This window comes from Pecten maximus, chromosome 6 (assembly GCF_902652985.1).
Source record: "Pecten maximus chromosome 6, xPecMax1.1, whole genome shotgun sequence".
Lineage (NCBI taxonomy): Eukaryota > Metazoa > Mollusca > Bivalvia > Pectinida > Pectinidae > Pecten > Pecten maximus.
Genome location: NC_047020.1, coordinates 1,850,669 through 1,877,911, shown reverse-complemented (window position 1 = coordinate 1,877,911; position 27,243 = coordinate 1,850,669). Strand labels below are relative to the sequence as shown.

General features: G+C 38.7%; 1 protein-coding gene across 1 annotated transcript; it reads left to right on the top strand.

Moving 5' to 3' along the window:
• The first annotated feature begins 5,372 nt into the window (after positions 1-5,372).
• On the top strand, positions 5,373-13,032 carry LOC117328697 (microsomal glutathione S-transferase 2-like). Its single transcript, XM_033886185.1, has 5 exons — positions 5,373-5,586; positions 6,010-6,109; positions 9,414-9,484; positions 12,129-12,210; positions 12,540-13,032. The coding sequence occupies exons 1-5, from the start codon at positions 5,514-5,516 to the stop codon at positions 12,679-12,681; spliced, it is 468 nt and encodes a 155-aa protein (XP_033742076.1). The 5' UTR covers positions 5,373-5,513; the 3' UTR covers positions 12,682-13,032.
• Positions 13,033-27,243: the final 14,211 nt, after the last annotated feature.

The following is a 27,243-nucleotide window of genomic DNA, read 5'->3' as shown; positions in this document are numbered from 1 at the left end:
CAAAGTACAAAGAAAATAAGACCGTATTCATGTCATCTTTGTCATGCTCAAATACATATTTATGATCAGGCTCAAATACATATTCATGATCGGGCTCAAATACATATTTATGATCGGGCTCAAATACATATTTATGATTGGGCTCAAATACATATTTATGATCGGGCTCAAATACTTTGGTAATCAATCAGAAAGAATGGTGAGCAGATTCTTTGTCAACGATCTCTCGCATCTAAAATTAAGGTATAATCCTTGTACATATAATGCCATGTTCCAAAGAAAAAAACAAGGTTATGGGAACCACCTGGCCTACCATCTAGCACGTACGTCATAGCACCGGGCGTATCAACTAACACGTCAAACGTCATACCACCGGGCGTATCAACTAACACGTCAAACGTTGTACCACCGGGTGTATCAACTAACACGTCAAACGTCATATCACCAGGTGTATCAACTAACATGTCAAACGTCATCACCGGGCGTATCAACTAACATGTCAAACGTCAGATCACCGGGCGTATCAACTAACATGTCAAACGCCATATCACCGGGTGTATCAACTAACACGTCAAACGTCATATCACCGGGCTATCAACTAACACGTCAAACGTCATGCAACTGAGCGTATCAACTACAATTTGTAGCACGTCAAACGTCATATCAGCGGGTGTATCAACTAACACGTCATACCACCGGGCGTATAAACTATCACGTCAAACGTCGTACCACCGGGTGTATCAACTAACATGTCAAACGTCATACCACCGGGCTATCAACTAACATGTCAAACGTCATATCACCGGGCGTATCAACTAGCGAGTCAAACGTCATATATTTACATTTCCAATGTGTGTTGTCTATATGAAGGTACTAACAAAATTAGCGTTCATTCCTAGGTGAACAATTAACCTGCCGCGTATGAATACATACAGTACATTGTTGACGGTGCCAATGCAGAAGTGTGAATATAAAATTGCGTTTGATTACACATGAAATAATGTTTTATCAACTTTAAAACTTGTTAATAATTGTAAAATTGAAGACAACATTTCAATATTTTCTTTCATGATGATTAAAATAATGAATTTGTGTGGAACTATATTTTGTGTACTTGATTACCTTTCCCGCCAAATTGGAACTATCTGTTACGCTGTTACATCGATATCATTCAGCTGTTTCGTCACTACGTATAACGAACGTAGAATACTGTTTCTTATGATTTTTTTCAGAGATTACGTTGAAAAATAGTTTTGAAATGTAAATATAAGAAATAATTGTTATTTTTTGTTGTTCACTGGTGTATGAACGGCATTTTTTGACAGATATTTCAACATGACGTCATTTAAAATATCAGTCAAAAAATGCCGTTCATACACCAGTAAACAACAAAAAATAACAATTATTTCTTAAATCATCGGGCGTATCAACTAGCACGTCAAACGTCATATCACCGGGCGTATCAACTAACACGTCAAACGTCATACCACCGGGCGTATCAACTAGCACGTCAAACGTCATACCACCGGGCGTATCAACTAGCACGTCAAACGTCATATCACCGGGTGTATCAACTAGCACGTCAAACATCTGCACACAAACACAAAGAGAGGCAGAAAATGATATCACGAAGCACACATTTTCCCATTGTCTTCAGCAATAATATCTCAAGGAAATACATAAACATAATAACCTGATCAGTTATATACTTTTTGATATTGAGGGTAAATAAGGGATATTTCCTATTGGGTTTATCCAGTCTCTTATTCCGTATCTAACATTGAAATGGAAGGCCTTTTCAATGAGCTATAGTATGTCTTGCAATCATGTATTTGTAACACGCTGTTAAACTTTTTGGAAAAGTTAAAGTACAAAGATAATCGTTCAGATGTCTTGGAAGGGTAAGGCGTCTTCGATTTCATAGTCGACACAGGACACCCGCCATACAAATCTTTGTCAAATCCAGATTATGTCACATTATTAGAATGAGAACTTAGGCGGTGACACCACTCGGCATATCGACAAGTATCGAACACGTCTGACTTCATATTTTCAAACGATATCAAGATGTCGAGCATGCAACTTTCCCATGTCCTATCACATCTTTACGGTAGCACGAACAGACGAAAATTAACAAATCAGCTACCTAAACACACACAGGAGATTTCCCTGGACAGTGTGCAGGCTGTCTGTAAGGGGATTGGTCTCGCTGAGGATCCCTTAGTGGAAAGTTTGTTTGTATGTCGGCTGATGCTACTGGTGTATTAGATAAGGATGTTCACGATATATACATATGTATGCTATGGCTCCGCACACTTGGAGGCAACTTCAGTCCAAGGATCCATTCATTGGTCAGATCCTTCCTCTCATTCGTCGCAACTAACGACCAAGCAAGAAGGCGTCTCCCAAGAATGCAGAGTGGGCTACTTTCATCAGAGTCTGGGACAGCCTGAAGCTGAAACATGGAGTGCTTTAACGGTGCTTGCAACAGGAAAAGTCTGTGGTGGACGAGCTTGTCATCCCAAGTTGCATGAAGGACAATGTGTTGACTTATTTACACGACCATGTAAGTCATCCTGGACGTGACAGCACTTTGTCCTTGGTGAGGGAGCGATTTTTCTGGCCATGCATGTCCAAGGACGTAGACGGTTGGGATCAAGAAGTGTCCGCGATGTGTGCTACGGAAGACTCCTATTACTCAGCGGGTACCATTGGTTCCAATAGAGAAAACACAGCCCATGGAATTAGTCTGCATGGACTAACCTTCAAGGGAGGATATTCATATGTGCTAGTAGTTACGGATCATTTTACGCAATATGCGCAAGCTATACCCACGCGTAATACGTCTGCTAAGACGACGGCTGACACATTACTTGGATGTATCCAATACTACGGAATACCGCATCGTTTTCATTCGGACCAGGGTGCTAATTTCTGTGTTGGGGGGTGGTGGTGGGGGTATCCGTCATTTGTGTCAGTTGTTGGGCATTGAGAAGTCCAGGACTTCGCCATATCATCCTAGTGGAAATGGGACCTGCGAACGTTTCAACAAGACATTGATGAACATGCTGGGAACGTTAGACTCGGATCAGAAGAGAGACTGGAAGCGTTTCCTCGGACTTTTGACCTTTGCATACAACTCTACACTGCACGATTCAACAGGTTTTTCGCCGTTCCAACTGTTGTTTGGACGCCAGCCGCGGCTGCGTATTGATCTGATTTCTGGGCTAGGTGAGAGTAGTTGCAGCGCCAAAGGTGCCGGAGTATGTCAAGGATCCTCGGAAACGGATGAACCAGTCATTTGAGTTGGCCAGTAGGAAAGCGAAGAATGCTCAGCAGCGCCAGAAGATGACATACGACTGTAAAGCTCGACATGCATTTTTAGATATCGGAGATCGAGTGTCATTTTTAGATATCGGAGATCGAGTGTCATTTTTAGATATCGGAGATCGAGTGTTAGTTAAGATTTTAGCATTCGAGGGGCGACACAAATTGTCCAATCGTTGGGAGTGTGAGGTATATGTCGTAGGACAGGATAATCCGGAAATTCCCGTGTACAATGTTAGGAAGGAGAACGGAGAGGGCAGGATACGGAGGCTGCATAGCAACCATTTGCTTCCCGTGGGGTCTATGCCGATGGGAAATCGGTAGAAGTGGCTCGGCCATGTCCAGTACCTCGGACAAGGATAACCCAGAGCCGGAGGTGTGAACCAGCTGTACTTTAGAGTCAGTCACTGATCACCAATCGTCGAGTGATAGTGACGATGACCTTGATGATATGGGAGAAGACGTAGCAGCTTACGTCTCGAGGCCACCAATTTTAGAGGAGGGCTCTTCCTCTGTTGAGGAGACTCGGAGTTCCATCTGTAGATGTAGGAGCTCCGCCCACCGTTCCAAATTCGCCTATCCTTCACCTTGTTGAACCACCAGTACCAACTCCTGCTCCGGCTCCTAGAAGGTCTATCCGTGAGAGGAAACCGCCGAGTGGGATGGGATCGGGAGATTTTATTTGTAAACATGCATGTCTTCAACCCGAGGTCGCTGAATGGGAGAGGAAAGCTAATTTCCTGTTAGACATAACTGCTAGACACTATGTTTTTCATAGTATGTCTGACATTGCTAGGGATACACTCTTTCATATTCTAAAGTCGCAAGTGGAATTTGTATTTGGATGCACACTTCGGCTGTAAGTATACCTGTTAGGTTTTTATTGACTATGTTTTATTTATGCTTTTATCGATTGTATTTTACTGAAGATGTGGTCATCTTTATTTGAGAGCAGGGGAGGGATATATACAATTTTTTTGTTCATGTCATTCATTTTCTGTGACATGGTGGCCATATTGGTACATGACTGCAAAGTGTTTTTAAGTATTCTGTATCGTACATGGACAATTTTTTCGCATCTTCATATTTTTGAAGAAGGGTCTTACATTGTTGTAATGGAATAGTAAATGCTACTCGAAAGATGTGGACATCTTGCATGCAAGGAGGGGAGAATGTAACAGTGTCATTATTTCATGACATTGAAGTATTTTAATATTTTATTTTATTTTCTAACCTTGCATGATTGCTGTGCCGTATGGTATATCTACATGTAAAGTGTACGCATCTATTCTTGTATATATAGCGTTACATGATTATAATACCTGTGTTTGGTAGAGTTCAGGGGTCATGCTATTTTAATATTGGAATGACCAGGGGTCAATGCGCACCCGCGCTTTTTTGGAGTAGCGTCACTCCGGATCCTGTACTGGACTTTGATACGGTCGGACATGTGTGACATGTGCAATACGTTTGTCAGCGTACCTTACATCATTTGCCAATTATTTGTTACACAAGTTCCGACGTACGGGTTGTCACCCCGGGAGTCGGGCCCTCTTCGTCTGTGAAGAGGGTTTCTTACGGATGTAATAAACATTTGAATCGAAAAGTTGTGTTGGAGTGTTTCGTACAAAGACCCAGAGTAGACCCTGCTACATTATGTGGGTAGATGGTAAAGAAAACACAATTTACGGAAATGAAACAGGGACTTTTTTTCTGGCGTATTGATATTTAACGGATGTATTGAGTGGAAAATCAGCGCTTGAAACTATGTTTTCATACTGTATTTATAGTGCTTTCATGGTCAGATGTTTGTTGTTTTCACTTGGTATGTTCATTTAATTAATCAACACTCAGAATGTAAATATATTGGTATGAGATGCAAGTCTCTTATAACATCACTATATATTTCTTATTTCCAATCCAGGTCATTTGCATTTTCTTTAATTTGTCTTCAGACGGCGTATCAATATTAGTTCACCTAGATTACACATTATTTCCTTTTTACACGTCGACTATCCCATGCTGTGATGTAAATGTTTACGAGTGGTGTATACCAGGCAGTGGTCGACCATCAGATAGCGCGGCGAGCTGTGAACCATGTTGACCTTTGGTAGTTCAAAGTTCATTAACAGGACGTCGTTGAGTTTACAGTTAGTTGTAGGTGGTGGCGATCGTAACCTATAAAGATGAGCACTGTCATTAGCGTGGAGAATGTCGCTTTACTCGGGGTAGTTACACTGGCAGGAGGGTATCAACTTGGTACGTATACACCTATATAGCTATTGTCATTCATTCATGTGAGGAATATTCTATAAAGCTAAATCAGCCGGTCTCTAGCCGGGCCAGCCAAGGACACATGTACCAGTCACTCCCTATGGGACAGATAACGAGGACTGCATGATGTCTGTATAATAAACAACTCACTAGCTTAGAACTCAACTGGTCGTTAGATTGAATTAAACTTTATTAGGAATATCATAAATGCATGTGTAGGTTGATGTCTAATCAAGAACAGTATAATGTCAGGGACGTGCATACATGTACACCCATATAATAGATATAGAGATATAATTCTGAATTAGTGCCCAAACACACTACCTCATGAGAGTTCATATAAAGGTAGTATGTATAGTACATTCCTGTACAATTATTTGTTATTTTATTGTGACCTACATATTTTAGGAAGTTTCGCCAAGCGAGTTGGGAGGAAGAGGTACCAGGTGAAACTAGCCTACCCCGCTGTTACTGGTCATCCTGACTTTGAGTTGATCTACAGAGCCCAGTAAGTACTTACCGGACTGTGTCACGTGATGTACTGACATCACAGTAGGTTTGACTATCATCCAAAGTGGCACGTGATGTACTGACATCAGAGTAGGTTTGACTGTTACCGAAAGTGTCACGTGATGTACTGACATCAGAGTAGGTTTGACTGTTACCGAAAGTGTCACGTGATGTACTGACATCACAGTAGGTTTGACTGTTACCGAAAGTGTCACGTGATGTACTGACATCAGAGTAGGTTTGACTGTTACCGAAAGTGTCACGTGATGTACTGACATCACAGTAGGTTTGACTGTTACCGAAAGTGTCACGTGATGTACTGATATCAGAGTAGGTTTGACTGTTGCCGAAAGTGTCACGTGATGTACTGACATCACAGTAGGTTTGACTGTTACCGAAAGTGTCACGTGATGTACTGACATCAGAGTAGGTTTGACTGTTACCGAATGTGTCACGTGATGTACTGACATCAGAGTAGGTTTGACTGTTGCCGAAAGTGTCACATGATGTACTGACATCAGAGTAGGTTTGACTGTTACCGAAAGTGTCACATGATGTACTGACATTACAGTAGGTTTGACTGTTACCGAAAGTGTCACGTGATATACTGACATCACAGTAGGTTTGACTGTTACCGAAGGTGTCACGTGATGTACTGACATCAGAGTAGATTTGACTGTTACCGAAAGTGTCACGTGATGTACTGACATCACAGTAGGTTTGACTGTTACCGAAAGTGTCACGTGATGTACTGACATCAGAGTAGGTTTGACTGTTGCCGAAAGTGTCACGTGATGTACTGACATCACAGTAGGTTTGACTGTTACCGAAAGTGTCACGTGATGTACTGACATCACAGTAGGTTTGACTGTTACCGAAAGTGTCACGTGATGTATTGACATCACAGTAGGTTTGACTGTTACCGAAAGTGTCACGTGATGTATTGACATCACAGTAGGTTTGACTGTTACCGAAAATGTCACGTGATGTATTGACATCACAGTAGGTTTGACTGTTACTCTTACCATGTCTAATACCCCTGAATACTCTGATAAATGTTGATTAATGTCATTTTTATGTCAGGTGACTCTGAAACAAGAAAACATTAGTTTTGTAATTAATTTTCTTAGCTCATTTGCAAATATAATTTTATAATAATTTCAATATCTTAAATCAGTGCATTGACGCAGAAAATAATTTGAGCCGCTCGTCAATTTGACGCTTCAAATTTTGACTAACACTAGTGCTGCATGTAAGTTCTTTTGTGTTGTCCTATATACAGACTCACCAAAGTGTAGGTTAGCTATGGTCAGTGACACTAATTGAGCCCAAGGGGTTAATTACAAGAGTCAGCCAACCGTGAAACACTCCGACTGTCGCCAAATTGGGTCAGTGAATTCTCCAATTAACAACTTTACCTGAAGTGAAATTATGTTATTTACAACCTAGATATATTTGCTAAGAAACAGTATATTTCTATTGAATTACGAATATTGAGACTGAACTGCAGCCATTCTCTCACAAAAATCGGCAAAATCTCTCTTTTTTCTTTTTTTTTCAAACGAAACTTATAAACATGATTTTTTATAAAAAAAAAAAACGACAGGGACGTATATATACTTAAGTTATGTACATAAATGTAACAGTAATAACTGTGTGTTTAAAATGTTCTGAGTATAAAAGAAAAACAGAAATATTAAATACATTATTGTAAAAACTCTGTCGTCTATCTTCACCTGAAATCGTTTTAATATTGATCCGAAATTGACTTTATATATTTAAATTGGAATGTAACCACTTTTTAATCATATCTGCACCGTGTAAATTTTGAATTTTTATAGCCATCTAACATTTGATGGTCTTATTCTAATTATTATATTAATTGCAGAAGTACACATGTTTTAATACAAAAGAAGTGTAACTAGATCTAGCTCAGTAGAGTTTTCTAATCCGATACAAAACGATAAATTATACTGTATCTTTAAACCTTCAGTCAAAGATGATTTACATCTAGTTAGAGTTATCATAAAGACAGTCTTAGGAAATTCTGGGTATATCTCGCAGGTGAAAAATGGAGGTCTATAGGGTAACACCCCCACCCCCACCCCTTCCCCCCTCCCTCCTCCCTCCTCTCCTCACCCTGCTGATACAGGTGTGACACCCTTTGATTACCTGGACAGTTCAGGTATAGCCTCAGGAAATCTTTCAATACACTGGCCGGTTAGAGATACACAGATATGTCAACTTATAAATCTTCCCAGGTGTGAGAAATTAATCTTCATATATGGTAGAAATTACTTCCATAACTGTGAATGTATTGGGTAGGATGGAGTAATTTGTATAGTTGAAATATGTTGAAAGTCGTATTGCCCCATTTTTTTCGCAATTTAATGGCATTGACATAGAAAACAGATATAAATATTATGGAGGCATCGACCAAGCCATATATATGTGATCTTGGGTTGCCATTAATACATGTGTGCAAGTAGAATTTTAGGTTGTTTGGGAGTATGTGTAGTCCGAGAGATTTCCATCAAACTTAGTAACAGGTTGACATGCCTTAACAGTTCGGCCATGTTCGATTGCCACTTTTGCAATCGGTGGATTTGTGGCCCGTTTATTGATAAGATATACCATCTACCCTTTCCATGCAATGACTGAATCAGAATATGGCGGGTTTCCTTAAACTTAGTAGAGTCCGACCAAATTCTTCATTCTTTAAGATTTAATTAATCTGATAGCGTTGCGAGTCGGAATAGTCTTTTCACTAAATCTTCTCAATACAATGACCAGGGTAAAACGCTTCAAAATGTTGCAGTGTCCGTCTGACATTCATTTTTACCTTGACACTGCTTCACAAAATCAAAAGGCCCTAAATTAGTTACATTTGACTTGTGTGTTCATGTAATAGAAGTCAACAACATGTGTTGGAATAAGTTAACATCAACCATATTCAATGAAACAACTGTGTTAACACTTTCAAACGGCTTTTGGCTAACTAAAATGAATACAATGGACATGTGAGTTTGGTCAGGTCCAAACGTGTTATCTGTCAAATTACGGTAATGAACCAATTGAAGAACTGAATATCGACTTGCTCAAAAATAAGGGAAATCCTGTTTGTGATACAATTCCAACTGAAAAAAAAACGTGTAAAATACTGTCAACTGATAAAATTGCACAAGAGTTTTAGCGCTACAGTACTTTGATTTTGTCCGTGCTCACAATTTACAATACGATTACAATAATATATAATTATTGTTGTATAATAGCGATTCACGGCTTTATTTGTTTATTTTCAGACAGAACTGTTTAGAATTCTACCCAATCTTTATGTCAGCGTTCTGGACATCTGGCTTGTTTTTCAATTCAGGTGAATATAACTTTTTGGAATTTTGACATCTGTCTCAATTCTTTCATCCAGGTGCATATAGTCTGTCGCCATTGTTGACATCAGTCAGACCTATTCCTCCATGTAGGTAAAAATATATACTGTCGCCATGCATTCTTGACATCAGACCTATTCCTCCGTGTAGGTAAAAATATATACTGTCGCCATTGTTGACATCAGACCTATTCCTCCATGTAGGTAAAAATATATACTGTCGCCATTGTTGACATCAGACCTATTCCTCCATGTAGGTAAAAATATATACTGTCGCCATTGTTGACATCAGACCTATTCCTCCATGTAGGTAAAAATATATACTGTCGCCATTGTTGACATCAGACCTATTCCTCCATGTAGGTAAAAATATATACTGTCGCCATTGTTGACATCAGACCTATTCCTCCATGTAGGTAAAAATATATACTGTCGCCATTGTTGACATCAGACCTATTCCTCCATGTAGGTAAAATATATACTGTCGCCATTGTTGACATCAGACCTATTCCTCCATGTAGGTAAACATATATACTGTCGCCATTGTTGACATCAGTCAGACCTATTCCTCCATGTAGGTAAAAATATATACTGTCGCCATTGTTGACATCAGACCTATTCCTCCATGTAGGTAAAAATATATACTGTCGCCATTGTTGACATCAGACCTATTCCTCCACGTAGGTAAAAATATATACTGTCGCCATTGTTGACATCAGACCTATTCCTCCATGTAGGTAAAAATATATCCTGTCGCCATTCTGGGCATCGTGAGTATTTCAAAACACCACGACAACATCGTGTGATCGTCGCCTCTTGTTTGATTGTTTATGAGATACAATAAATTATGTATTCAATGTGTATGTTACATGTATATTATGGATGTATACATCCGCCGTTCACCTCGATCTTTACTTACATTTTGTATGTAACCAGTACAGGGGTAGTTTACAACTAAGCTGTATGTTAAGGGTGAGGATTTCCTAGATAGTAACACTTACCCGGAAGAGCTCTTTTACATATTTATCTTCTTTCTTTTTTTTCTTTTTTTTTTTTTTACTTTTTTTTTTCAACGATCTTAAATGCAAATCTATATTTGTATTCGTAGCCTTCGGTTTGTGTGTCAGTACTGATGTTGGTATTCCCTGTTACATTGACTCGTTTTACTCAGAAAACATTCCACCTTGTATACGTGTCAGTTATGGTATACCGAAATAACGATAAAGACATATTAAGCAATTAAACTCTTGTTAGATTGTATTATTGTTGTGCTGTCAGCCTGTCACCCAGATTGCATTTATAATCTAACAAGCGTTTAATTGTTATATTTACATTTAACTTGGTGGAAGATTGCATTTTTGTCAATAATAATGCAATCTAATAAATAAATGCATTGTTTATTCCATCCATATCCTTGTATGCTCATTTGAAAGGATAGCATATTTAAATCAAATTCCTCTCTGTGATTTTTTTTTTAAATCAATCTGACATACAATACAAAGCCTTGCCGTGACGATGATCAACGTAACGCCAAAATGACCTCATAATAACGGCTTTGTTCTCAAGCATTATCCTCGCTACGTTTGATTCATTCGCAGCGCATTGCAAAGCGTTTCCATGACATTGGTCAAAATGACTTAATAAATATGTCATATATTCTTGACTGCAGCTATACGCTCATAGATGCAACCCAGATTAGCATTGAGGCAATGGAAAACCGTGGTGCCAATTGTAAATATTATGTTATAAATGTAAGTTATGGTATATAACGATAAAGAACGTGTTATGTTATACAAGGGATGATTGATATGTCGTGAGCCTCTTATTGAAGGAGATATTGAAGGATGTCCTTTTTAAGGCTGACTCTATAGGGCCGTGTACCCAAGGACTGGTCTCATTTGGTTAGTTTATATCGACAAGGTTGCACTCTAAAGTAAATAAGATAAACGGCTTTTGCAAAATCGACAAAATCGGTGAAAGAGCAGTGATCCAATATTGGCATAAAAAAGGTTTAACACCAAAGGATATCCATAATGATATGGTAGCAACACTAGAAACAGATGCCCCTTCATATGCTATAGTGAAAAGGTGGGTGGCGGAATTTAAATGCGGCCGACAGAGCCTTGAGGATGCTCCCGTTCACAACTCTGACATTGCCATGACTGTCATTCACGATTGTGGCTTTAAATTGATTGAGCAACCGCTTTATTCACCTGATCTCGCTCCATCAGACTTTTATCTATTTCCAAAACTGAAAACAGCTATTTCAGGCACCTACTTTCAGTCCGATAATGACGTCATGCATGCAGTGGATGACTTTCTGAACAGCCAATAAAAGAAGTTCTATAAAAGTGGCATTGAAGCCCTTAAACTCCGCTGGCAAAAGTGTATAGATACTGATGGGGATTATGTTGAAAAATATTACAATGTGTCCGGCAAAATTCAAATCCTTCAATATGAGGCTCACAACATATCAATCAGCCCTCGTATACATGTAAGTTATGGTATATAACGATAAAGACGTATTATGTACAAATGTGAGTTGTGGTATATAACGATTAAGGCACGTTATACATGTATGTATGTTATATGTATATACTGTTATGTTATGTTTTGACAATGTATATTTCAGTACCTACCTTTCTGGTCGGGGTTGTTTACCTCTACGCACGTGAGCGATACTTCACTGGCTACTCTAAAAGTGCAGAAGGAAGGTAAGGAATGATAAGTTACTGATAAACAGACTTATATGATAATAAGACTTCGTATTTACAGTAAGTGTACGATGGACGTTTTCACCTCCACTTAGCCTATCCCGTAGCCTGTTTGAATGTTGAATACCATGTTATACCTCTTTCGATTCTCCTCGCCTCCCCGTCTTGTTGCTACACCCAGCTTCACGCCGATTTGTCCGCCTGTCTCTCTTCATCCCATCTGGTAGGTTAAAAACACGTGGATATCTCGTCACATTCCAGACCACATTACCTAATACAATTTAGTTACTATCTCGGAAGACATGTAAGTCTGACATGTTTGTTTACAGAATGCCAGGGTTCCGGTGGAGCGTCCGATGCCTGATGGCCCTCTGGGGTATGGGGATAGCTGGACTGGGCCACACCCTACTGAAGCAGTATGCCGGGATCGATGTGTACGGGCAGTATCTACAACAATACCTGAAGTTTTAATGCCTACCAAGTACAAAAGCTTGACGACGGAAGTCTCAAACCATGTTCCTCAGGAAACGGATAATTGATGAATAAAATTGTCAGATAATACGATTCTGTTTCTGCATTGTAACGTCTATTGGAGGTATAGACAGCAGAATCGCCTTTGTAATTTCTAGATAAAGTTTATCTTTATCATAAATGTCATCAACGAGTTCCCAGTAATACACAGTATCATGCATTTCTTCACTGATCGTGTCTTGCCGTTTTTTGTTTGATATAACGTTTTTGACATTATTATGTATATTTTTATATGATTTTATATCAAAGTGATTTTGATAGAATATGACACAATAAACAGTTATAGGTAAACCTTGGTTGTTTTGTCCATAGTGTTATACAGTTTTCTTACATTCCTCCCTCCAAAATCTTCGTCCCCGGAGACCCATACGAGACCCTATACCACCAGCGTAGTTATCTGGTTTGGGTGTCAAATATAACAGGAGAGGGAAAATACAACAACAGACCGGGTCTCGAACGCGCGGGTACTCCGAACTCTAGACGGACGTCCTAACCATTAGAGCTACCTGGCTAGCGACTTTCAGGTCAGCCTGTTCCGCTACATATGTTCACATCCCATAATATTATAGTTTGGTTATTTGCAACGTCGATTTTCAATGACGAGAGGAGCTGCGTAGTAAGAAGGAATCCGTTACAGAAAGTAATCTTGAGTTAATAAGTTTGTATGTTTTTACAGTTTTACACCTAAAGGGGAGTTACTCCAACTATCATGTCTCCTGACAAATCTCATATGGACTTCAATTTACATTGATACTGATGTTTCTGATAGTTTATCGATCTTTAAGAAACCTTCTGATTTAATTACTTTACGCTCATCATTCGTAAAAACAATTTCGTTTGACAAGAAAAAAACCCACAAACAAACAAAACGTTTCGAGGCGATATAGTCACTGCCGTACCTGTTCTATATAACATGGTACAACATTAGATCAAATCTGGAACATATTACAGATAAAATTGTGTAAAATTTCAATAAAAATCTACTTCAACACCTAAACGTTTGACACTTGATTTCTAAGTTTGCAATGTTGAAATCATCAAGGCCTTTCTTACCAAAACAGACAGCCTAAATTTGTTCTGAGTTTGCTTGCATACTGAATACTGAAACATTCAAATGAGAGTGTAGCCTCTCCTTCTCTAACGTCCTACAAAGTATGTACATTTTTATTGAAATAACCCAGAGTGTTATCGTCAGCGTAGTTATAGAGTTTTGATTCTTGAATACAGTAAAAAAAAAAATGTCATTGATGAATATATTAAAAATCAGCGGACCGAGGAATGATCCCTGGGGTACCCCTTTGACTAGACATATCCACTCACTGGTATTGTACCACTCACTGGTATTGTACCACTCGCTGGTATTGTACCACTCGCTGGTATTGTACCACTTCCTGTTCCCCGGGTATAGCTACTCAGGAGACTTACCGACTCTTTTGTCACACAATCAATTCAAATTCATTTTATTCTCTTTTCACATATTGACATGATGTATAGGGAAAAACATATTTACAATATAATATATACAATAAAAGTAGTGTTCGTAGTTGATACACGGCACGGTTTCACAACAAAACAGTTTCATTTTTATCAAGAAGGACAAATTATGTTATTAATTAATCTGATAAAAATACACATTTTCATTAGTTTTTTAACATAAGTTATATTCACTAGTTTGTTAAATTTAATGTGATCATCCAAAGCCTGTCGCCAATCCTCTAACATGATTGTGACCATCCAAGGCATGTCGAAAATCCTCAAACATGATTGTGACCATCCAAGGCCTGTCGCCAATCCTCCAACATGATTGTGACCATCCAAAGCCTGTCGCCAATCCTCAAACATGATTGTGACCATCCAAGGCCTGTCGCCTATCCTCCAACATGATTGTGACCATCCAAGGTCTGTCCCCAATCCTCCAACATGATTGTGACCATCCAAAGCCTGTCGCCAATCCTTCAACATGATTGTGACCATCCAAAGCCTGTCGCCAATCCTCCAACATGATTGTGACCATCCAAGGCCTATCACGAATCCTCCAACATGATTGTGACCATCCAAGGTCTGTCGCCAATCCTCCAACATGATTGTGACCATCCAAGGCCTGTCACCAATTCTCCAACATGATTGTGACCATCCAAGGCCTGTCACCAAACCTCCAACATGATTGTGACCATCCAAGGCCTGTCGCCAATCCTCCAACATGATTGTGACCATCCAAGGCCTGTCACCAATCCTCCAACACGATTGTGACCATCCAAGGTCTGTCACCAATCCTCTAACATGATTGTGACCATCCAAAGCCTGTCGCCAATCCTCCAACATGATTGTGACCACCCAAGGTCTGTCACCAAACCTCGAACATGATTGTGACCATCCAAGGCCTGTCGCCAATCCTCCAACATGATTGTGACCATCCAAGGCCTGTCACCAATTCTCCAACATGATTGTGACCATCCAAGGCCTGTCGCCAATCCTCCAACATGATTGTGACCATCCAAGGCCTGTCGCCAATCCTCCAACATGATTGTGACCATCCAAGGCCTGTCGCCAATCCTCCAACATGATTGTGACCATCCAAGGCCTGTCACCAATTCTCCAACATGATTGTGACCATCCAAGGCCTGTCACCAATCCTCCAACACGATTTTGACCATCCAAGGTCTGTCACCAAACTCCAACATGATTGTGACCATCCAAGGCCTGTCAGCAATCCTCCAACATGATTGTGACCATCCAAGGCCTGTCGCCAACCCTCAAACATGTTTGTGACCATCCAAAGCCTGTCGCCAATCCTCCAACATGATTGTGACCATCCAAGGCCTGTCGCCAATCTCCTCCAACATGATTGTGACCATCCAAGGCCTGTCGCCAATCCTCAAACATGATTGTGACCATCCAAGGCCTGTCGCCAATCCTCCAACATGATTGTGACCATCCAAGGCCTTTCGCCAATCCTCCAACATGATTGTGACCATCCAAGGCCTGTCGCCAATCCGCCAACATGATTGTGACCATCCAAGGCCTGTCGTCAATCCTCAAACATGATTGTGACCACATCCAAGGTCTGTCGCCAATCCTCCAACACGATTTTGACCATCCAAGGTCTGTCACCAAACTCCAACATGATTGTGACCACCCAAGGCCTGTCACCAATCCTCCAACACGATTTTGACCATCCAAGGTCTGTCACCAAACTCCAACATGATTGTGACCATCCAAGGCCTGTCACCAATCCTCCAACATGATTGTGACCATCCAAAGTCTGTCGCCAATCCTCAAACATGATTGTGACCATCCAAGGCCTGTCAGCAATCCTCCAACATGATTGTGACCATCCAAAGCCTGTCGTCAATCCTCCAACATGATTGTGACCATCCAAGGTCTGTCAGCAATCCTCCAACATGATTGTGACCATCCAAGGTCTGTCAGCAATCCTCCAACATGATTGTGACCATCCAAGGCCTGTCACCAATCCTCCAACATGATTGTGACCATCCATGGCCTGTCGCCAACCCTCAAACATGATTGTGACCATCCAAAGCCTGTCGCCAATCCTCCAACATGATTGTGACCATCCAAGGCCTGTCGCCAATCCTCCAACATGATTATGACCATCCAAAGCCTGTCGCCAATCCTCCAACATGATTGTGACCATCCAAGGCCTGTCACCAATCCTCCAACATGATAATGACCATCCAAAGCCTGTCACCAATCCTCCAACATGATTATGACCATCCAAAGCCTGTCGCCAATCCTCCAACATGATTATGACCATCCAAAGCCTGTCGCCAATCCTCCAACATGATTGTGACCATCCAAGGTCTGTCGCCAATCCTCCAACATGATTGTGACCATCCAAGGTCTGTCGCCAATCCTCCAACATGATTGTGACCATCCAAGGTCTGTCGCCAATCCTCAAACATGATTGTGACCATCCAAGGCCTGTCACCAATCCTCCAACATGATTGTGACCATCCAAGGTCTGTCGCCAATCCTCCAACATGATTGTGACCATCCAAGGCCTGTCGCCAATCCTCAAACATGATTGTGACCATCCAAGGCCTGTCACCAATCCTCCAACATGATTGTGACCATCCAAAGTCTGTCGCCAATTCCTCCAACATGATTGTGACCATCCAAGGTCCTGTCGCCAATCCTCCAACATGATTGTGACCATCCAAGGTCTGTCAGCAATCCTCCAACATGATTGTGACCATTCAAGGCCTGTCGCCAATCCTCCAACATGATTGTGACCATCCAAGGCCTGTCGCCAACCCTCAACATGATTGTGACCATCCAAAGCCTGTCGCCAATCCTCCAACATGATTGTGACCATCCAAGGTCTGTCGCCAATCCTCCAACATGATTGTGACCATCCAAGGTCTGTCGCCAATCCTCAAACATGATTGTGACCATCCAAGGCCTGTCGCCAATCCTCCAACATGATTATGACCATCCAAAGCCTGTCGCCAATCCTCCAACATGATTGTGACCATCCAAGGCCTGTCACCAATCCTCCAACATGATTATGACCATCCAAGGCCTGTCACCAATCCTCCAACATGATTATGACCATCCAAAGCCTGTCGCCAATCCTCCAACATGATTATGACCATCCAAAGCCTGTCGCCAATCCTCCAACATGATTGTGACCATCCAAGGTCTGTCGCCAATCCTCCAACATGATTGTGACCATCCAAGGTCTGTCGCCAATCCTCCAACATGATTGTGACCATCCAAGGTCTGTCGTCAATCCTCAAACATGATTGTGACCATCCAAGGCCTGTCACCAATCCTCCAACATGATTGTGACCATCCAAGGTCTGTCGCCAATCCTCCAACATGATTGTGACCATCCAAGGCCTGTCGCCAATCTTCAAACATGATTGTGACCATCCAAGGCCTGTCACCAATCCTCCAACATGATTGTGACCATCCAAAGTCTGTCGCCATTCCTCCAACATGATTGTGACCATCCAAGGTCTGTCGCCAATCCTCCAACATGATTGTGACCATCCAAGGTCTGTCAGCAATCCTCCAACATGATTGTGACCATTCAAGGCCTGTCGCCAATCCTCCAACATGATTGTGACCATCCAAGGCCTGTCGCCAACCCTCAACATGATTGTGACCATCCAAAGCCTGTCGCCAATCCTCCAACATGATTGTGACCATCCAAGGCCTGTCGCCAATCTCCTCCAACATGATTGTGACCATCCAAGGCCTGTCGCCAATCCTCCAACATGATTGTGACCATCCAAAGGCCTGTCGCCAATCCTCCAACATGATTGTGACCATCCAAGGCCTGTCGCCAATCCTCCAACACGATTGTGACCATCCAAGGCCTGTCACCAATCCGCCAACATGATTGTGACCCTCCAAGGCCTGTCGTCAATCCTCAAACATGATTGTGACCATCCAAGGTCTGTCGCCAATCCTCCAACATGATTGTGACCATCCAAGGCCTGTCGCCAATCCTCCAACACGATTGTGACCATCCAAGGTCTGTCACCAAATCCTCCAACATGATTGTGACCATCCAAGGCCTGTCGCCAATCCTCCAACATGATTGTGACCATCCAAGGCCTGTCGCCAATCCTCCAACATGATTGTGACCATCCAAGGCCTGTCGCCAATCCTCCAACATGATTGTGACCATCCAAGGCCTGTCGCCAATCCTCCAACGTGATTGTGACCATCCAAAGCCTGTCACCAATCCTCCAACATGCGCAGCAAGGTGATCTGACACCCAAAACCTGTTCTATAAGCTGCCAAAAAAGGATTAAAAATTTTGTAAAAAAAATTTGACAACTGGTCATGCAGAATTCTTTCAAAAATCTTTGAAATGCTAGGAAGTGTGCTTACTGGTCTGACATTGCTTTTATCGAGATGGTCACTTGTGCATACTCGTACTTCAAACGAACAGGAAAAAATACATTTACTAATTAACAAATTTAGTAGATTCGTAAGAACTGGACTAATTGTGTCGGAACTTGACTTCACAATTCGAGTGGATATTCCGTCGACACTTGTGGCTTTTATTTTTTATTTTATTTTTTTGGGGGGGGGGGGGGATTTTTTCACTATATTTGCTACATCACTATGACCAACAGGCGAGAAAGAAAAAAATACAGGATAATCTAAATGGTTTTCTATATCAATAACACTAGATCTACTATGAGTGTCAAGATTCAAGTTATTTGACCTTTGTTGTCAGCTACATTGCTGAAGTAAGTATTAAAAGTTTTACATACTTCTTTTCGATCAGCCACAGCTCTACCATTTTCATAAAGTAAAATATCACACTCACCTTTGGCTGATTTTTTGGGCAATAAAGACTTGATGGAGGGCCAAAAATATTTTACCTTAGGACCATCACTAATTTTTCATTAAAATATTCTGTCATAGACAATTTCTTCATTTTGTTTACAAAATTCCTTGTTTCCTACAGTTGTCCAAGTTTTCATTATTTTTGTATTTACAATATTTGTTGTAAAACATGCGCTTCATGTATATAGCACTAAACATGGTAAAATATAACTTGTTTCGCAATTGTTTAAAAAAATGTTTACAGTAAGTTATACTACAACATTACTGAACGATTAAGTATTAATAAGACGTATACAGAGACGTGAAGTGGAGATGAACTGATTAAATATAATTGTACATATAGTTTTTATCCCCAACCTCCGTTGTGTGTTTACTGAGGCGTCCAGTAAAGCTACGTCGATAGAGTAACCGTATAGACATGGTTTGTACAGACGCTGGTGAAATGATTATTATGTAAACACGACATGAACAAGAAACACTCATTATACAAAAACTTTACACATAGCCATCTTTGCCTTTGTTTTGTAATCTGTTCTGTATTGCTATGTAAGGTACTGACATATTGTAGTGTCGTGTGTCCTGTTATAATGCGTCAATTGGGCTGGCTAACTAAATAATCTTCTGTTCAATAAAACACTTCACTATACGTTAAATATTGATTTCGATCATTAATTAGCCTTGGTATAATAATGAAATATTCAAGGTTATACACGAGACTGAAATATCTGTCCGTTATTCTCTGTCGGCTGACAGAGGCCAGGAGTGTTGGAGAGCCACATGTCTCCATTTCCAACAATGGCTTCACTGACAATACATACAGGTGTTTACATGTAAATGACAATATCACGTGATCCGACATACAGGTGTATTTGATAAAATAGAAATATTGACACTTAATAGTTATGCAAATTGAGTAATTTTCCTTTCTATCAAAATTATATCGTTCATTTTTATTAGCATTTATTAGCATAAATAATGGACGCAGGCTTGTAGCCTCTATATCCATATCAATATCAATACATAGTATAATATAAATATTTCCTGTGTAATTAATGCCTTTATATTAGTTCCTGTACATTCATGAATAAAAACGTTTATTTTTCCAATGATCATCTAACATTATTTCAAATTATATGACAGAATCAGCATTGACAACAATTTGTGGCAAGCTATTCCATAAATCAATAACTCGGTAACTGAAAAAATGTTTCCTTCCATCAAGACGACATCGCTTTTTGAATATTTTCTTATCGTGACCTCTGGTTCTACTCATCTTGTCCATGTTATTTACTAGCTTAAAAACGTTATTTTTAACAAGCTTCCAATTCATTTCAGAAAAAAATCAATATAATGCTATCAGCGAATTTACTAAATCAGAGAAATTATTTCGTAGATGACAATGTTTATTATTAAACGGTATACTAAGGCCAGTTGATAAACATTCCATATTTGATTGAAATCGAATATCTCCCCTGGTTAATCAGTCGTAAAAAGACATATCTATTTCCCCAAAATAAAAATGCAGCCTCAATTGTGGCGAAATATAAGCAAGACATCTCGGGAGAAATTAATCCCCCCGCCGGGAGAAATGAATCCCCCCGCTATTAAACATTGATCAATACCCAACTAAAGATGGTAAGAATTGTCTGATCACTATGACGTCCAGGAAAAAACCTACCACATATCATAAAAAGAGATGATAGTTGTGGTTAATAACTTGACGTAATATACCTATATATATCCGATAATTAAATAATTTTGGCAGAGCGAGGACGATGGAAATCTCGTCCAAGTGTTTATAAACTGATAGAATTATTTTCCAGTAAAAGTGTTAAAACTTTGAATAGATTGGGTAATTTTTTGTTACATACCACTGCAGAAAGAAAAACTCTCCTCGTAAGTAATTAAATTAAATGTGTTTTGGAAATTAAGATCACAGTTTTCATATATAGTGTTCTTGTGTATATTTAGAAAATATGTTACTTATATTGAATAGTTAAATTATGTCGCCATATGTCGTCATACTGTCATGACGTCATAGGCATGCAATACATAAATGCTGAATTGTTATGCATCAGTTACATGTTTTCAAAATCATTATGTTATTCATTATTATGTGTCGTAAGTATATTGCTTGTGTTGTGCCCTCCGCCATCTTGTCATACAAGTTGCAATATGTATACATATATATGAATATTGTGTTATCCTATATGCTGTGTTGCATTTGGAATAAATAAATTGAAATTAATATAGTGAGTACAGAAGTACAAGAGATGACGGTTGTGAGTGTAGGAAGTTTCAGGATAATTGGATCATTACTGAAGTCGGTAGAGCGAGGACGTCGTATGGTTACTTACGGGTCCATCCCTATGAACTCTTGCCGACTCTCGCGACTGTATGATCCTTCATAACACACAAACGATGATATCGTTTTTTAATGGATCACGGAGATTCTGTCCACTGCATTCGGCGCCATGTCATACTATTCAAACGTCTAGAGCACTCTGATCGGGTGACTGGGATACACAATCCTATTTTCGGGATCAACTGTCTCAGACGAGAAAACCTAGACCTTAGAAGTTTCTCAAAGTCCCTACTGGTACAAAGAAAATGCTGTCTTTCTTATAAACCGATCGGGGATATATTTGTCATCGTCATGGCCTTATAAACCGATCGGGGATATATTTGTCATCGTCATCGCCTTATAAACCGATCGGGGATACATCGTCATGGCCTTATAAACCGATCGGGGGTGTATTTGTCATCGTCATGGCCTTATAAACCGATCGGGGATACATCGTCATGGCCTTATAAACCGATCGGGGATATATTTGTCATCGTCATGGCCTTATAAACCGATCGGGGATGTATTTGTCATCGTCATAGCCTTATAAACCGATCGGGGATGTATTTGTCATCGTCATGGCCTTATAAACCGATCGGGGATACATCGTCATGGCCTTATAAACCGATCGGGGATATATTTGTCATCGTCATGGCCTTATAAACCGATCGGGGATACATCGTCATGGCCTTATAAACCGATCGGGGATATATTTGTCATCATCTTGGCCTTTAGAATCATTGTTATGCCGACGTCGATACATGGTTCTCGGACCACAAGACAACTGGGACACAATGACAGCCAGTCTAGAAGCCTGTCGTCATGATAACAGTACCTGGATAAACTCCTACATGCTCAAGCTTTATCGGGAACAGACAGAACTGAACTAACGGTCTTTGTCCATAAGTGTCAGCACACTAAAGGTATAGAGCTAAACGTTGGTGTCCAACCTATTGATGCAATGAGAGGTGTAAGTTTAGTTTTTATTTCATCCAAATGCAAAACAAGCATATATGGAACAGTACAAACATTTTCGTAGTTATCATGACATAGACAATCATAAGATGGCGGAGGACAATATTACCATCAATACTAATGAGATGTACAAGACATGCTGTAATTACATTGTATTATAAAAGAACCTATCTGTACACTTTGATAGCTCGTGGAGACAAACTCTCTATCACTAAATCAGAAAGGCTGTATGCCTTAGTAATTACTACTGATATTTACTTCTTGTAAAGATCATGGTAATGCCTTTTTCTTTGGTGTATCTGATACATTAATTAGCAACTTCGAGACTCGACAAATAACAAAAATATAAATACCCGATAACAAATGTTAAAACTCAGGAAATAAAATTTTATATTATAGGCCTAGTCCAGCTGGGTACCTGTACTCGTAAACGGGAGCACATCACACCAGTGTTTTATTGCACAGGAAGGCAAAACATGGCTTTATCAGTATACCCAGGGCTTTGTCACCGTCTACCAGCCGTAAAAATCATAAAGGTCAGAGACACAATCTTCGTTATGCGTTCCAAACCTCTCGTACTGTGATGTATAGTACCCGGTACGTCGGAAAGGTTAGCCTTAAGGAATAAATAACTTATCATCTGCTACCAGGAAATCGAAACCATTGGTAAATTCATAGAGGTTAAATCTCACCTGTTGATGTTCGTTTTTTTAAACTGTCACACTGGCTTTATGTATATATTATCACCTATAATATGATAATGTACTGTGAACCGTATTGGTGTGATTTAGCAATTTATATAGTGGGCTATACACATAAACAGTTTACATATGTGTATATATGTTGTTTACCAAAGTGAGAAGGTACATTGTAGTTGTATATATATGTTGTTTACCAGTGAGAAGGTACAATGTAGTTGTATATATATGTTGTTTACCACAGTGAGAAGGTACGTTGTAGTTGTATATATATGTTGTTTACCACAGTGAGAAGGTACATTGTAGTTGTATATATATGTTGTTTACCAGTGAGAAGGTACAATGTAGTTGTATATATATGTTGTTTACCAGTGAGAAGGTATGTTGTAGTTGTATATATATGTTGTTTACCACAGTGAGAAGGTACATTGTAGTTGTATATATATGTTGTTTACCACAGTGAGAAGGTACATTGTAGTTGTATATATATATGTTGTTTTAATACCACAGTGAGAAGGTACATTGTAGTTGTATATATATATGTTGTTTACCACAGTGAGAAGGTACATTGTAGTTGTATATGTGTTGTTTAATACCACAGTGAGAAGGTACATTGTAGTTGTATATATACATGTATGTTGTTTACCACAGTGAGAAGGTACATTGTAGTTGTAAATATATTGTTATCATTTCCTACTACTGTTCCTCCTGTGTATGTGTATCTGTAGATTATATTATTTTCCCCATTTTCATGAGATTACAAACAAAAAGATATGGTGCAGTATAGAAAATTACATAGGTGACATACAAGTTTTACTGATATCATCATTTGAGATTCAAATAAGGTTGATTTAACTGTTCAGTGTTGGGTTGGTTCGTGTTTTAATCATCTCTTATAACGTTGCGTCAATTTTAAAGTACATTTTGGGTATCATTTTTGCTATGTTTTTTATCATTTCTCTCTTCGCTCATCAGTTTCAGATGAGAATAAATTTTGTTTGATCTTTTTCACATGTCTCTGTGAACTTTACGTAGTCGGTAACCAGGACTAAGTCCCTTTCTGCAAAGAGAATATGATATTCGATAAGGAAATAAACTATAATGTCAGTTACCGTTATACGTACCACATAGCTACCAGACAACGGGATCGGCTTCCGAAACAAATAACAGCTGTATTGATTCGTCCAACTGCCATGTTTATCTAACATGAAGTTTAGATAATGTCCAAAAGGGATGTATATCTAGTTTAACATGGACACTGTTAAAATTCGTAAACCAATCTTTCCTGCAAATGATTCTCTCAACGAACCTTTTAATGGAATGTCATCATCAGAGTTATATAATCAAAAGAATACCTCTATATTGTACTTTATCTTACGTACGTCCGGTATAAATCCCAAGGAACGTTTGTTGTTGGTCGAATATGTTATTAATCTCGCATCAAATATATCAAATATATTTGTTTCCATCGACATAACTCCTCAACTGTACTTAACTTATTCTACAGGAAAACCTTGTTGAATTTCAGCGTTGATTTCACGAAGGCCTTATGATGTGTGTATCTATATGTTCAATATGATTCTCACTATAAAGTGTAAACGTGTATACATACTATCTCATTGTCACCATCGACTTTACTTACATAACACATCGTGAAATTGTTTGATTCCGGATTTTCCCCAGAAATGTGGTCACGTGGTTGTATAATTCCAATCTATAAAAAAGGTGATGTTAATGACACAGGTAATTATAAAGGCATAACTTTGGTCAGTTGTATAGGTAAATTATTTACACCTGTTCTTAATAGAAGACTTATGAAATGGGATAAAGACAATAATGTTATTTCTGACGCTCAATTCGCCTTCAAAGAGGGTTTTACAACTATAGATGCAATATTTGCACTCCAGTCATTAATTAGTAGAGCTTTAAAAAATAAGCGGAGATTATATTGTTGTTTTGTTGATTATAAAAAAGCCTTTGGCCTCATAGATAGAAGCAGCTTATGGAGTAAGTTAATTAGACAAGGAATCCAAGGGAAGTTACTAAAGATAATAAAATCATTGTATGATAATGTCAAATCTCGTGTAAAATATAATGGCCGCATTTCAGAGTATTTCCCTAACAGAATCGGTCTCTTTCAAGGGGAAATTGTATCGCTAATTTTGTATAGTCTTTTCGTAAATGATTGTGAAACCAACTTCATTAATGAAAACTGTCCATCTATTGAATTGGGTATGATATCTATATTTTTATTAATGTACGCCGATGACTCGGTTCTAATTGCAGAATCACCGAGCGCTTTGCAATCAATGCTCGATGCAATGTTTACATATAATGATAAATGGAAACTCAAACTTAATGTTCAGAAAACAAAAATTGTAATATTTCGGAATGGTGGACGCTTAAAAGAAGATGAGAAATGGTTTTATAATAAGGTAGAAATTGAAGTTGTTAACGAATTTAACTTGGTATACTTTTTAACTATAATGGCAAATTCAATAAAACACAGCAACATGCCGCAGAAAAGGGGAGAAAGACGTATTTCAGACTTATGAATAAAATGAAAGCTACCGAGGTTGAAAAAGTACACTCACTGTTTTGTAAAAAAAAGTCTAGGTGTTTCGAAAAGTACTAGTCACGATTTAGTTTATTTTGAACTAAGCAGATTACCTATGTATATAGTTAGAAAATTGAAAATTTTGAAATACTGGACTAAAATTAAAGATACTGATAACTGTGTGTTGAGAGCATGCTATGAACACAGGTTACTAAATAATGATGAGTGGATAGTGAATATTAAACTAGAACTAGAAAAACTAGGATTAGGGTATTTATGGAACAGCATTCTTGATAGTAAAATTACTTACAAATTAATCGAAAGCAAATTCCAAGAAATTCATATTCAAGAACTGCTATGTAATATTCGAAATTCTCCAAAAGGTTATTTATATCAACATTTGATAGACAATTTTGGCTTGCAATTTTATTTAAGGAAACCTATCGATCACCGATACAAGAAGTGCATATCAAAAATTAGATTATCGTCACATCAGCTAAATATAGAGAGTGGAAGATACAGGAATGTAACAAGAGCAAATAGGAGATGTACATTATGCAATAATATTGATATTGAGGATGAGTTCCATTTTATTTTAAAATGTTCTTTTTACATAGACTTACGTACTAAATATTTGAAACCATACTATAATCGTAGACCTAGCGTTTTTAAACTTATTCAACTCATGAGTGTGAAAAATGTCAAAGAGTTAAGTAATCTTGGAAAATTTATTCATTTTGCATATAAACGAAGGTCAGAAGCATGATAAGTAAATACTTGTTGTGTTCGTTTCAAATAGTATATTTCATTTCTATTGAGATGTATTGATGTAATGTTTATTCCAATCGGAACAACAAGTACTGCAGACTGTACACATAAATATCTATCTATATGCAAAGTATACATAATACTTGAATAATTAATAAGAACAAACATTTAATAAGAACATATATTTAAAATTGTGTTTACGTCGCAATCGATCACTCTCCAAATGTGAAATTATGTTTATTACAACATGTTCATTAATGTCAATTAACTATGTAAACCTTTGGGCTGTAAGGCCCCTGGAATAAAATTGAATTGAATTGACTTCCACAACAACTATACCGACTCACCGGGCCATGTAGATACCGTAGGTAGTGGAGGTAATTATAATAAATAATAATCATATCTTTTATTTATCCAGGGTTACATATTTAGACAATGTCTAGTTTACAACATGGCCCTGCATCCTATATATGTACAAACATAATACATATCTTTTATTTATCCAGGGTTACATATTTAGACAATGTCTAGTTTACAACATGGCCCTGCATCCTATATATGTACAAACATAATACAATTTAAGATAACAATATAATAATGTAAGCAATTATCACAGTTAATGAAACTTAAAATTTAGCATATTGTAAAACTTAAATAGTGAATACTTGTATATCACACAAGTGTAACTAATTAACATGGTTAAATCACTATTATAGTGGAATATACATACAATGCTAATATAGCACATGGTAAAAATTGACCAGATATACACTAGTATAGTGTGTATTAACAAGGGACAATGAAGTCAGTTCTATAAAAGTTTGGATTGG